This window comes from Apus apus, chromosome 1 (assembly GCF_020740795.1).
Source record: "Apus apus isolate bApuApu2 chromosome 1, bApuApu2.pri.cur, whole genome shotgun sequence".
NCBI classification, from domain to species: Eukaryota; Metazoa; Chordata; class Aves; order Apodiformes; family Apodidae; genus Apus; species Apus apus.
This window is the reverse complement of record NC_067282.1, coordinates 25,882,137-25,897,352: the sequence shown is the minus strand read 5'-3', so window position 1 is coordinate 25,897,352 and position 15,216 is coordinate 25,882,137. Positions and strand designations below refer to the sequence as shown.

General features: G+C 39.0%; 1 protein-coding gene across 1 annotated transcript in view; it reads left to right on the top strand.

The window, feature by feature from the left end:
* Positions 1–15,216, top strand: part of TRPC4 (transient receptor potential cation channel subfamily C member 4) — a 144,713-nt gene that overhangs the window by 53,528 nt on the left and 75,969 nt on the right. Inside the window, exon 2 of the mRNA XM_051638820.1 lies at positions 1,085–1,489. Within this exon, the coding sequence (XP_051494780.1) occupies positions 1,112–1,489 (378 nt within the window). The 5' untranslated portion in view covers positions 1,085–1,111. The remainder of the gene's footprint in view (positions 1–1,084; positions 1,490–15,216) is intronic.

Genomic DNA, 15,216 nt, shown 5'->3' with positions numbered 1-15,216 from the left:
TTTTTGTGAAGTCCTTGCACAAAGTATAGAGTAAAAGACAAGGCATTAAACCCTTTATTATAAATAAGACTTTAGAGTTGTTTCATAGTTGCAATGTTTCAGTATTAATTCTAGCTTAGAACTTACAAGTTCAGAATCAAAACTATGATTATCTACCAGTCCTTGGGAATTTATCACATAGGGATTTTGTTTTTTTCTTTTAGGCTCTGAATTCTAATTTATTCATTAGTAAGTACTGTTTGGAAAATAATTCTACATAAATGCTTTTCTAACAATATACAAGACTGAATCAAAATCTTAGTAGGAAAGCTCACCACTGAACTATGCAATCTGTGCCTGCCACAGATACATCAGGTATTTCAGCAGCACTAAGAAGATGTTAATGCTTATAGCTGTTCCAACACCTAACACATTCTTTCTACACAAGCTAGGAAGGGCTGTAGGGCTGTATTTAGTTGTCTGCAAACAAGCATGAAGTGACACCTTGGTTGTGTAGGATATCAGATATTTGCACAGAGGTACCAGATGTGCACAGGCCTTGTGAAAGACCCAAGCCATGCTGGAGTGTAGGTGAGATGACTGGTGCATCTCAAAGAGGCCTACATACCTTTGATGGGCAACTAAACAATCTCTAAGTGACATAACCACTACCATAATCAAGCTTAGAAGATGTAAGCGTTCTGTAGTTGCAGCAGCAATTGTGTATGAGCATACTGTTAATCTGTGGGAAACATGAGGTAGTGGAATTTAATAAAGAAATTAAGGATGAAGTGGAGCTACACATTTGGTGCAAACTACATTGTATTGTGTACTTCACACTTGCCACATGTTTAAGGAATGCATAAAAGCCAGTGGTATGCAAATAGATGTGCTTTGACTTAGTAAGTTCTGACAACTTGGTTATATTTTTTGGTTTCCACATTTTGCTGGTGATCTTAAAAGTTGTATCAATTTATACTATACATACATTTTTCAACATCACTGTTTAGTATGAGTTTTAAATACTTATATATTGCAAATATTAATTTGGTACACTGTACCCCCAAAATATACTGCTGATTTAAACTTTCTTTTCATATTTCAGAGACAAAGTATTAGAATGGCATAAAATATGGCACAGTTCTACTACAAAAGAAGTGTCAATGCTCCCTACAGAGATCGTATCCCTCTTCGTATCGTACGGGCAGAATCTGAACTGTCACATGCAGAGAAAGCCTATCTGAACGCCGTGGAGAAAGGAGATTATGCCAGTGTAAAGAAAGCTTTAGAAGAAGCAGAAATTTATTTCAAGATCAATATTAATTGCATTGATCCCCTGGGAAGAACTGCGCTCCTTATTGCAATTGAAAATGAGAACCTTGAGCTCATTGAGTTGCTCTTAAGTTTTAATGTATATGTTGGAGACGCTCTGTTGCATGCCATACGAAAGGAGGTAGTTGGTGCTGTGGAGCTGCTGTTAAACCACAAGAAGCCCAGTGGGGAGAAACAGGTATGTGCAGGATTTTCTCTAGGTTTGTAATCTGCTGTAATGCAAAAAGAATAATTCTACAAAGGAAGGAAGCTCCATGGAAAAAAGAAAAAGCAACTGTCATTCTTGCACACAAGTATTTATAATCAGAAAAACAATTATTTTGATGCTGCATGCATTGTATTAATTTGTGTTTGGACATCATAGAATGGTTTGGGTCAAAAGGGACATTGAAAGATCATCTAAAACAGGCTCCATCCCATGGACAGGAACATCTTTTACTAGATCAGGTTGCTCAAAGGCCCATCCAACTGGACCTTGAACACTTCACAGGGAGGACATCCACAGCTTCTCTAGGCAGCCTGTGCCGGAGTCTCAGCACCCTCACAGTAAAAAATATTTTCCTTATGCCCAATCTAAACCTTCCCTCTTCCAGTTTAAAACTGCTGTGCCTTGTCCTGTCACTACACACCTTGGTTAAATGTCTCTCTTTTTCTTTCTCATAAGCCCCCTTTATATAATGACAGGCCACCATAAGGTACCCCCAGAGCCTTCTCTTCTCCAGGCTGAACAACCCCAGCTCTCTCAGCCTGTCTTCATAGAAGAGTTGCTCCAGCCCTTTGAGCATTTGAATAACCCTCCTCTGGAGCTGCTCCAACAGGTGCATGTCTTTCTTGTACTGAAGACTCCAGAACGGGACATAGTACTCCACTCCAGGTGGGGATCTCACAAGAGTGGACTAGAGGGGCAGGATCACTTCCCTTGACCTGCTGCTTTTGATCCAGCCCAGGATATGGTTGGCTTTCTGGAATGCGAGTTCACATTGCCAGCTGGTGTCCAATTTTTCATACACCAGAATCTTCAAATCCTTCTTGGCAGGACTGCACTTCATCTGTTCTTCCCCCAGCCTTTATTGATATTGGGGATTGCCCCAGCCCAGGATCACAGCCTTTGACTGTGTTGAACTTCATGAGGTTCACACGCTGACCGCCTCTAGGGCCTGTCAAGGTCATCTCATTCAGTCAAATCTATACAAGTCCACAAGGCGTATCAGTTTGATGTAGTTAAATCACATAGGATCTAGCTTCCAATAAGAAAGGATAAAAACATCCTGTATCCTTCTTAACCCCAGCCTGAATAACAAGGTTTTCCATTTACAGCTGAGTGAATTGTTAACTGCCTCCTATACAAAGCCAGAATTGGGCTCACTTTTAACTGTTCACACACAAAAGCACCATCTTGGAAGACTGTGCAGTAAGAAAAGTCAAACTCTTTCAAGTCAAAACTTTGCGTCCATTATAAACTCAGGAAAATCTGGAAGTTGGTAAAGCAGTGAGGTTTTGCTTGTGAGACCTCTGACATGGTAACATTATTCCTGCAGATATTAGGGGGAAGTCCTTAATCACTCAAAGATGTAAAACATTCCAAAGAGAACAGTAGTGGTAAGATGTGATCCATTTTAATTAATTATGAAACTCCCTTTAAAGTCAAAAAAGGTTTCAGCCCCTCCATGTGGAGGTCTCTATCTCCCAACTCAGCAGGGCAACACAGGAGACATGGCATAATTGATTAGAACTTCAGCCTTGTCCCCATCCTCTCAAGTACAGCTAAAAGGGTATAAACTCATCTCCCTTTCTCCTTGTCTTCTCTCAAAGGAAAAAATAATTACAGTCTCATTCATAAATGTGATACCTACTGTGTTTCCCCTTGCACTGCCTTGAGACCTCTCTAGGAGGTACCTAGCCTCTTGTGTATCCTTCCTATTGCAATAAATAAATAAATATTGTAATAAACTGCTGGAGAAAGGATAACATAGCCCATTAATTCTGATATTCATGCGACTCTTTCAAGAAGAAAAACATTAAACATTGTAATAATATTGTACTGTGTGCTCATCTTTTTCAATTTTCATGTATTATAGGTACTGTATTAATGTTTTTCAATTAATAGTATGTTTAAATGATTACAGCCTTTTCACAGACAATGCATATAATATACTTTAATTACAATATATTGTACTTGCTATGGATAGAATTTCAGAAAATAGGGAAAGAGTATAATTTTTGATGATAAAATAGCATGAATTCTATGCTTTTTTATTACAGAAAGAAAGAAATATAGTAGGCCTTTGTATAAATGTGTGTCTGCCTTCTCTTTGAGACAGTGAAAGCGGAGCTCTTTTATGATGACAACAGATTCATGTCAGAGAAAGGGAAGAAAACTAGATTCAGTTTATGTTTAACTTCTTTAATTATTTCTCAGCTGATCGCGCAGATGAGAATGTAATGTATGGGAATTTCTTAATACAATGTTCCAGGACCTGGAAGGCTCAGTGCGGGGCCTCATGCCAAGGCAGTTAAACCACCTGTGTCTCCATTCTCCAGCCTCTGTAGTGGAAGTTGCCATTTGCAGAGTGGAGTTCTTCTCACTTGATGACAGCCATCCAAAGCTGTGTTTCCTCTCAGATCTGGCTGTCTCAACTCCCCTTACCAATGGAGAAAAACTGAGATCCCTGGAGAGCAACTTATGCTGTTTTTCTCAATTACATGTCTTAACATGGCATAAATCACTTTTTTTGAACTTCCTAGAGTGTCTACAAATTGACCTTATGCTAGTGCCTAAGTTTCACACATTTTTTTAGATTTTCAGGATTACTTTTTTTTGTATGTGCCACAGCTACTGTAATGGAAACACTTAAATACAAATACTAAAACTTTTTTTAGGTGAGTGTCATGCAATAGCAGATGAAAGGCTTACTTTTTGGATGCATACTACAGTGTTAAATTAGCCACAAACTGCATTGTTCAAGTTTAGAGATAATCTCTCTGGGTTGGAGCTTAAACACACTGTTTCAGTGTTGTTTCAGTGCCAGACTCCACTGGAGTGCGTCTCCTCTTTGGTTGCCTGGTTGAACTTGCTGAGGGTCTTCCCATTACTGTAAAGCATGAAGAATAATCATTAATCATTTAAGCAGAGACAATGTCATGTGTCTATACAAGGCTAGGCTTGCTCATTGCAAATGCAAATATTGTTTGCAAGCCAGTGCTTTCAAAAAATGGCCTTTAAACAAATAGGTTACTTCCACACAGGTGCTGTTGTTTGCAATGGGAAACCCAACAACTATTAAACTTCTATGAGCATCTTATCTGTAGATAATCACATTGGTTTATTTTTTAGGAGCAGGTCATGCTGAAGAGAACGTAAATGTGGATTATATTTTTGCATTAATGCTGCAATGAAGCAGATAAAACTGTATATATTTAATATGTTCAGATGTACCTTCTGGTCGAAGACCCATTACCATAGGCTAAATACGTGAAATCTGGATGCATAGAATTATTTAGTAAAATTTATATTTTCAGTGTTGAGACAGAAATACGTATTTTTTCTGCTGGAGAATCAAGTTCCTTCCTCCTATTTCATACTACAACTTTACTCTTTATTATTACTTTTGTTTGTAAAGATAAAAGAAAAAGACAACAGTCAGAATTCATTAAAGTTATATCTAAACTCTCTAGTCTACTGACCACTCACCCATTGGGCTTTACCATCAGTAATGTGCTTTGTATTTCCAAGACCATATGTGTTACAGGGGGTTTAAGCTGATAATCAGTATACAGATATATCTGGTGCCACCTGGTGACTACAAATGAGGCATGTATGTTTCTTTAAATTGTATCTGACTCCTCTTATTCAGTTTGTGAGTGAGGTTTTTTTGTGGTATGGGTTAATACAACTAAAGAAAAGGTTATTTTCTCACTTGCATTATGTTTTCTACACTTTTTAGCTGTACCAACTGCCAGAACACATGTAAGAGAGTGTCCTGGTTTGAGAGAATAACACAAATTAAGGTGAATGAGATGAGGAAACTTGTCCAAGTACTTTTAAATTACCAGTTCTTCAAAGCCATATGTCTTGAATTATCTGCCAAATCACTTGTTGCTTACCCTGATGGATAGCTGAATGCCAAATTAAGATGGGAAAAAAGTTGTTCTTTAAAACTTACTATCTGCACAAAACATTTTTAGCTTGTTAAATTGCATGCAGCATCCACAAATGAGATGGAGGTTAAATAGCATCAAAAAATTAGAATACCTTTATTTAAAACAAAGCATGCTCTCCTGCTTGAGGAATCTCTAGCTGAGTGATTGAAGGCCTTGTTATGCATGTATATTCAGGGAAGAGTGCAGCAGAGGTGTAGCTGTCTTCTAAGGATGCTACAAAGCACATAAGTGAAGCTGATGTCTCAGTTATTAAACTTGAATTTGTGTAGCATTGTATGAGCTGACAGACTAGATGCAGGGCATGGGAACCTGACTGCAAAGGCTAGCAAAACACATGGTAGTGCTTTTATGCTTCCCTGTTCACTATTAAATGTCAATCTTGTGATACTGTGGGGTATTTTTATAGGTGGACACCCTAGGGACAGCTTTTTGCAGATGTCTGAAAAAAATACCATGCTAATGCCAGCCTGGCATTTGCAAACATAAGAGAACTGCTAGAGGAAGAAGTTCAGGACAGGGAGGGAAGAAATGATAATGATATGTCCTTGGCTCAGTCCTGTTGTGAGGAGGTCAGTTTGTGTGACAACATTGCTGGGCAAAGAGGGTCGTGGGAAGAAGGTGGAAGCTAGCAGTCTTCAGCTTCTGCAGCTTTCCTCCGGTCAGCCCGGAACAAAAAGTTAGTAGACATCAAGGCAGTTTGGGAGGTAAATCTCCTGTATAGCAGATTACTCAGTCTAGGGGTGCTTTGAATGCACAGATCAAATGTTACCCTCAAACTGTCTTCCCCAGAGGTGCTGGTGTCCTCAGTTAGACTTCTATCCATGTCTTCTGTCCACTGTACAGGCAAGTTTCTCTATGAAGAGGAAAATCTTTCTGCCTGTAGTGTGTCAGTTACTTTTGTACATCACCTCTGTATTTCCAGGGTGTCCCAGCAAGATACTCGATATCTAAATTTTTCTCAGCTCATGTTTAGTCAACGTTAGATGAACAGTCAGTGCCTAACAGTCACTGCATACTTTCTGATGCTCTGGCTTAGTAAACCTTTGCAAATAATTTCTTCAATTATCTCTACCTCTGCAAGATTGCTGTGAAATGTGCATTTCATTTCCTGAATGAGAGACAGAAAGTCTTTGGGATCAGCTTAACTCCACTGTCTTTTTGTGTGCTGTGCTGTCATGCCACATGCAGAGAAAAGAAATTGCTGGTACAGGGCTGTAAGTATAAGGTGAAAAGAGACCATACCTACCTCCTGTCACTCATAGGTGGTTTGCTCTCCTGGAACTGCCAGTAAGCTCACATGATAAACTGCTTTAGGAAAAATCCTCTCTCTTCTACTTGTTGTGCTAGGAAATGTTACACATGTTTAATTTCTCCATCTCATACTTGCAGACTGTTTCTGCTGCTTGCTCACCCTACAGACTAAAGCAGAGTCCTGCCAGTCTAAGTCAAGCTGGCAAGCCAGGCCTCACCTTCTGTGTGGACTTCAGGCCTTGTTAGCCTGTAAAAACTGAAGTCTGTGGTGTTAACATTTGTATTTCATTGGTTTTCAAGCATTTTTTTGGCAGTTTCTCAAAGCTCCAAGAAAGGATAAGTTCAGTGTGATGGCTAAATATTGGGGTAAAAAGTATTTATTACAACAGACAAAACCCCAAACATTCTAACTTAAAAGGTGGAGATAGACATTTCTGAAGGACTGAGAAACATGCAACATATTCCTTGGTGAAGATCCTGTTGCATATGGGTCCCAGAGACAGGGTAAAAGCATGAAATAAGGAAAATGGCATCTGGAAGAAGAGATGGGTGAGGTGAGAAGTGTTATGTAAGAAGATGGCAGCTCTGATATTTTGTACACCAGATGTGAATCCAGGAATCTAACCTAGCCAAACATTTTCTAATGCTGCTGTGTACCACATACACAGTGCTTGCCAGGGACTTTCTAACCATGTGTGAACAAAAGGATCCAGGACATTTTGGAGTTCCTGGGTCCCAGGTCATGAGGTGGCAGCATCTTCTCAAGAGAGGCAACAGTCCATCATCCCACATCTAGGTGTGAAAAGAGCTAGCAGAAAGCTATGGGAAGGTCTGGCCAGACCTCTGATATTGATGATAAGGAGACCAGCACCTTAGAGCATACTCTGGCATTTATGTGCTACTCTGCATTAACAGCAGTTGTGAACTCCTGCACAGGAAGAGTTATCCAGTGGATCAGTAGGCAAGTTTGCTATATTGGGACTTTTGGGGAGGTGGGTAGAGAAGGAGCATTATTTAGCTGTGACAAACTGAAGTTATATTTTCTAAATCTTGATGCATTTAATTGACTGATAATTATTTGGAGTAAGGGAAGGCAGAAGAGAAGGTGTTGATTATCCAGGTTGTCTTTCATTTGAATGCACTGCATGCAGTTTGGATCAGAATAAGCAGTGATTGGTCTTATACCAAAACATGTCTCAACTTCTACTTTTTTAGCAGTGTTGCCATGTAGTTTCATAGAGAATGAAATGATGTAGGAGGCAGCTGGGAGGAGTGAACAGTCCTGCGTGAGGATGTTGTATAGTATAGGCCACTGGGGCAGGCCGCTATGTGGATGTTCAGGCACTCACCTAAACTATTTGGGAAGAGACTCTGACAGCAAGGATAAACAGTTTTGCAGGCAAAGTGCCTCCAGTCTGACAGCATTCCCAGAAATAGATAAAAAGTCTAAAGGTGAAAAGTCAAGAAACAGCATGAAGTAGCCCAGCCTGGAGAGTTATTTTCCACTCCTGAGATGCTGGCAGCATAGATTCTGGACTTCTGACAGAGGTCTTATCATGTCTGACAGAGCTCTTATCTCCTAGAAAATTCCCCATATGTGGCCTCATCACGCTTTCATGTCTCTTAGTATCCTTCTACTTCTTGAAATTGCCCTTTGAGGACTCACAGTGTCATGAGATGAAGCCAGTGCTCTTCTCTGAAGCAGCACTCATAGCCCAACTTCAGTCTGTCAGGCTTCTCTTATTATGTGCAGAGCACTCTCAGTCCATTATTTTCCTTCCAAGCCTCATGGGTCGTTTTCCCCACCCTGCATTGCACCACAAGCTAACATTGTTCATGAGGAAGCTGTTATGTTGGGGTTGTACGTCCTTCAGGTAACAGCGTGTGTCATCATGGAGAGGATTAGGGGAACATATGCAGGTTGTAGGCCCCGTGTATGTATTGGACCTGTTGTTTTAAGATGTTCTTTTGAATTTTCACCTAGTTACAGAACTGGGACTTATATTGGTGAAACGGGCAGAAAGAAGGAGAAAGATTTTATGAGCGCTGCATGATGTCTTGTAGTTTTTCTTATTTAAAACTCTCTTTTGGAAAATATCAGTCACAATCACTTGTATAATGCTCTTCATCTGTTGAGATTAAAGTATCATTCTTGTTTTGAAAATGTCTCCCACAGAAGTTCATGAACTAAGTGCCTTTTTTCTATGTTCTGATTAATAGCAGTCTAGCTAGTAGTGAGTATGGAGGAGGCAATGCAGAGTGATTTTTGTCAGGCTTGAAGTACACAGTATCGAAGTGGAATGTGAGGGCATGAAGTTGGTTCTTCCCACTCCTTGCTGCCTGAGTGAGTAGCTGAGTATTTTTTTCCCACTGGCATCAGATTAATTAGATTATTCTGACAGGTTTAAAATACTGATAGACAGAGATGAACGCAAAAGGCTGCGTAGGGTATATTTCAGTTTATTGATGAAATAGATGTAGTAGCCTATCCACATATTCAGTCTTCCATATGAACACTTGGGCACTTGAAAACAATACGTAGCTCTTAAGGAGAGGTACACCATAAAGGTGGAGATGGCTAATTGCATATGAGGTGGAGATATGATTTCCAAAAGTATTGTTATTTGATGTTTCAGAGGGATGCTGACTGTTTTCAGATTTAAAAAAGGCTGCACGTAAGTGTCATTACATCTTGGCAATAAACCCAAGTTGTCTGTGTTTATATGCATCAGAGGTAGGGTGGGTGGCTGCATAGAAAAACCTGTGATAATTACTAAAGAAAGACTCCGAAATGGATGTGCTGGTGCCATAAACAGGCCTGCTAGCAATTTCAATATTGAGGTAGGCAATGTGTTCTACAATATGCACCCATCACCTTATAACAAATACTAAATCATAATATTCCAAAATTGAAGCAGTGGCAAAAGGAACATACCAAAATAGGGGGGAGCGTAATAGTTTCTTGACCTGCACAAAATGTTGAGCCATTTTTTATTGGCAAAAAATGAAAAGATCTGACTAGGAGGGTCCTTATGGAGCGGTTCCTGGCAGGTAGTGTTATTTGTGACGACTGAAACCAGCTGTCAATCTATTCCTCCATTTTAGCAGCTTGCAGAAGTTCAGAAAACACTGATGATGATAAATATAGATTTAGTTCAAGGACAATGGAGGTAACAAAGTTCTACCAAACTTTAAATACTATAGCTTTGGAATGATTAAGCACTTTTCTGTCATTATTTGCCAGCTTTTTCACTTTTGTTTTCAGCTCATGTTGCTAAAGAAAGCACTTTTCTACCAAGAGGAGATGAAAACAGATTAGCTATAAATATTTGAAAATCTAAAGTAAATCAGAATCTTCAGAAGGTTAATGCAAAAATGACATCTGTGAAAAAGTCAGATTTGTCTTCATGAGGTCACATTTTCAGTTTTGCTTTATGTTCATTGAACCCCACTTTACAGCACTCATTCAAGTTTACAATCAGAATAGCAACAGGATACAAATAAAAGAAGAAAATGTCCAAAGTCACTGTCTTCTACAATCAGTGGTCCTGTACTGTTATTTCCATAACCTGCCATGCCTGGAATTCTTTTGTGCCAAACTTACCTGCTTTCACTTCCTCACAACAGCTACAGAGATAGTTTCAACTAAAGATTTGAACAGCATTTCAATTCTTGAAAACAGATTAGGAATCCAATCTGAGGCCAGTAGTATAAATCTATTAAGAAGACTGAGAGGTTCAACAAATAGAACCTTTTTTAATAGGGGTAGTCTTGTGTTCTAAGGCCTAGAATTCCACATAGTGATTTATCTTTACGTTTGGCTATGCTATTTAGTTTATGAAGGTAGCAAATATATAAACATTGAAGGAGCATTATAAAAAAACTAGTATCTTCTCTGCCTATAGCAGCCTCTCAGGACAATTAGTGGTTTTGCCCTTGATAAAATAGATTGAGAAGTTCTGTGCTATATATAAATATATGTATAGACTTATATGTATGTAAGGAGTAGGAGTCAGCTCCAGATTCAGATATGTGAAACTGAGTGCAGTGTAGCAGTAGAGCTGTAGTCTAGGCAGAGATGTCTCCTGTGTCAGGACAGCCTGCCTGTCCTCCACCTGCACTACAAACTGGTGAGGCCCTCCAGTACGTCTCGTGTCATATCTGTGTAGATCTCTCTGATTCTCTAGGGTATCTTTAGAAGTACTAGATACCTATGTCTAGGTAACTGAATCACTCCTCTGGTGCTCATGTATAAGCTGGTATTTGAGCTCTCAGTAAGGTCAATGAAGGGCTAGATGGTCTGCTGACCAAACACGAGTGTCTACTGTAAGCTAAGAAAAGTATTTCCCTGGACTCTACTTTCTGCCTCAACCAGGGAGCCACCTCGGAGTCTCACATTTAGTGGCTAAGTGAAATGTGAGGCATTCCAGTATTTCTATGAGACGTGTGAGCCTGGCAGATACGGCACGAGACGTGCCTGTGTGGAGTGGTGACTGGAGGATTCCTGGAGGCATCATAAGCAGCACTAGACACCTACACTGGGGCAAGTGAGATGATCTCTAGATTTGCACTGAATATAACAGGAGCTTAAAAACCTAAACACATATAGACCCTGTAATTAGGAGTTTAAATATCAGTCTCATCCTGAAAGTTCATCTACAACATATGCTCTCTCTGACAGTGTCCAATGCGGAAACCCAGGAAAGATTTTGGAATAAGACCATCAGAGCCCTGTTGTTGAAAGAAACTCCTTCAAAGTCACAGCAGTTCCTGATGAACACAATCTTTCAGTGCTGCAAAGTGCTGCACTGAAAGATGTTTTCAAAGAATTATTATAGAGTTCTTCCTTGCCTGTGAGCCTTTGTGCTGAAATGCAGCTACCTGGAACTTGCCTGTGGAGGTACCTCTTAAATTGTATGCAAGGAAGAGTAGAATTCAAAAGACTTTTTCAACATTAACTTTAGTCTTTGAGAGTCAAGCATGGAATCATACCTAATAATTCTTAAAATGACTGTCTTTCCAAATCTTAAGCCATGAGAAAACGCTATGAAAATGTTTAGAAAAAACAGAAAAATGCTACTGTGTAGAAGCTTGCTCATGTATGGCCCTCAACACTCCACCATCAATTTTGCTCTTGTCAGAGATCATCCCTTGTCAAATTGTTCTGTGAGGAGTGAAATTTATGAAAGCTGATTTTTACATGGCTATGTGCATCATGATTGAATTTCCTGTTTTTAATGTTCTGAATGTGACACTGGAATAGGCTGCCCAGGTAGGAGGTTGAGTCACCATCCCTGGATGTGTTTAAGGGTTGTTTGGATGTGGTGTTGGTGGATATGGTTTAGGGGAGAACTTTGTAGAGTAAGGATGATGGTTGGACTCGGTGATCCCAAGGGTCTTTTCCAACCTGAATGGTCCTATGATTCTATGAATGTTCATCAGAGCTTTTAAAGAGGCTGTTGCACTCATCCTCTTTTTGTTCGAGTTCTCTGGTACCTAGTAATATTGTTGAGCTAACACTCCAGAATTTTCTTCAGATCTCAATCATCCATCTCTTTAAGGGAACTTGCAGGAATTTTAATATATTTAGTATTCCTTCCATTTTAGGATCAAGCTGAAGCAGCCCAACAGATCCAAAAGTCACAATGGAGTGACTGATAGTGTCCATTAACCTGATCACAGAGGCTTACTTTTCTTAGAAAACTACCAATTTAGCATGTAAATTTACCAACTGTTTGCTGGATGGAGGATACACATCACATGTTGTACTGACAGAAGTGTTTTAATTGTTCTTTATGCCAGTGCCAAGAACCGTATCTTCTAGATTTTCACCCCAAGCTGACAGGAGGCAAAATTATTTCCTCTTTCAATTCAGCTACACAGATATTAATGAAAGCTGGTAATAAAGTATTATATAGCTTTACAGGCTTGACACAATGACAGTGTGGGGCCTCCTGGCAGGAAAAAAAAAAAAAAAAAAAAAGGAAAGGGAAAGGGAAAGGGAAAGGCAAAGGTGAAGGGGAAGGGGGAGGGTTCAATAACTAGAGTGCTGCTAAATAACAAACCACTGAGTAACATACCAGGAATAACATACTTATGAAGCAGCTTGCTATGACATTTCTCTGCACCTTCTGCAGATTTACGGAGCTTCTATGTCCCTGCCATAGGCTTTTGTATTCCTTTATCATAATATTTTGAAATATATAAAGCATTTTTCTTTAAGGGATTTGCAGATTTGCCTGATTCCCACTTTATTCTTTGACAGTATTACCCTTTTAATTTTCTCAGAAATGAAATCTACTTCCCAGCAGTGAGGATATCTCAAATTACTTTGCTATGCTAGATGATTGCAATCAGCTGTAAAGAAGTTTAGCTAATTCCCACCCTTCCCTCTGAGACTCTCATATCTCCTAAACAGTTTGTTGATACCTAGAGAGGCCACCAATCTGTTATTGCTCATCAATCAAAAGCTCCTTTTCAAAAAACATCTTTCTCCTTTCTTAGCCTGTGAGAAGCCCTCTCTTGTTTCTAGATCCAAGAAACTCAGGGAAAAACAAAGGATCCAGCTCAGCTTCTAAGAACTCTTTTTCCTATAATTTCTCTCATGACCTCACTGTAGAAGGAAGCCAGTTTCCTCCGGACTCCTCAGCTAACCAATGGAGCCATTCTGGGAGAAGGCAAAAAAGACAAAAAAGCATTTCCACATTTTTCTAATCAGACCAGAAACATGGCTTCTCAGGAAATGGAATGTCAGACATAAACTTCACTGAAATTATTTTACCTTTATGAACCATTGTGTATATGAGAAAAGTATCTATGTATCCAATAAAAAATATTCAGTTGGGAAGGATCCCACTAGGTCTACTTTGAACATTCAGGAAGTTTCCATTTTGGCTTCACTCATTAGGCAAACCTTGAGAGAGCTATACATGAACTTTATTATGATGTAACATAAATAATTCAAGTTCTCCTTTAATCATTTCCATAAGATCTTCTTTCTTTCTTAACTCTCATATTTTTTCAAACCATTTTCATTTTCTTCTTTCACTGTTCCTGAGTGAAAACATTGCTGTTTGCTTGTAATTTTTCATTATCAGCAAAAAGTTATTATTTGAAAAAACTCTTATCTACCTAGTTTCAAAAACATCTGTGTTGAGAGAGCAGGTATGAGTTTCAGAACTGGAAGATAATTCAAAATATCCTGACTGTCTTTTATTGAGTGTTTACTTTTAAGTCATTTCCCTCCCTTGCTCAGGGTCTTGTCATTGACTGAAGGAGGGGTGTATCTGTCCACTAACAGTGCTCACAGGAAAACTAATTGAAAATTACCACCTTTGTGTACAGGCTGTGTTTCAGATCAGCTCCCAGAGATACAGGAAGAGGGAAAAAATAAGAAAAAGAAAGCCCTGAAGACTTTTGTCATCAGTCACGTCCAACAAATGCATATCCCAAATCTATCAAATCAAGTATCATTTTGTCTGATTCTGTCTGGAAGCTGTTATCAATTAATTTTACAGCATTGGTAAAGCTGCCCAGGGAGGTGGTGGAGGAACCATCCTTGACGATGTTCAAAAAAGGGGTAGATGTGGTGTTTCATAAGATGATTTAGTCGTTAAGGGTTGTACGGTTGGACTTTACGATCTTGAAGGTCTTTTCTAACCTTGACAATTCTATGATTTCCTTTCAATTCTCTGTCCTCCTTTTTCAAATAAAATAAATCTATACTTTTTCATACCAGGGAAGATCCTGAAGAAAATAATCAAACATTCTTCTTGTAAGCACCTAGAAGAAAACATGGGCACGAACAGCAACCTATGAGGATTTGTCAACAACAAATTTTGTCTTAACGATATAATTTTCATTCATTACCAGATAGTGAGCTCTGTATGTTGGGGAAAAGTAGTAGATATCAAATAATTTGAGTTTTCTAAGATTTCAGAAACTGTCACTCAAAGCACAGTCTGAGCAGACCACACTCAAGAGTATCTTCCAGCCGTACTTGGTGAAACAGGACAAATTAATCAGAGGATGAAATGAGCAATTTTGCAGGTGTCTGTCTCAATCAGTATATTAATTTGTGGCATGCAGAATGAAATAGAGGGTGTGTTAAATCTGTATACAACACAAAACAAAGGGGATCACATGGCTGTTTAGGACACAATTAGAATTCAAGACAGTTTTGGCAAAGAAGATAAATTAATTCTGTAAAAAAATAAAACCTTTCAGTAAGAAAAAGTATAAGGTCCTAAGCAAGCAGAAAAAAAATCAGCCAAGTATATATTGGAATTGAAAATTATTAAGGTAACAGAACAGCAGGGTGGGGTTAAAACATGACTAATAGAAAGAGACTAGACAATATGATATTACTGTGCAAAAGTAAATACCATATTTGGTCACATCAGAATGAGCACAGATTATAAGATATACATTAATTTGTCCGTTATGTTACTCAGAAATGGTAAGGAATGTGTAGAAAGACATAAGAAGGTTCAG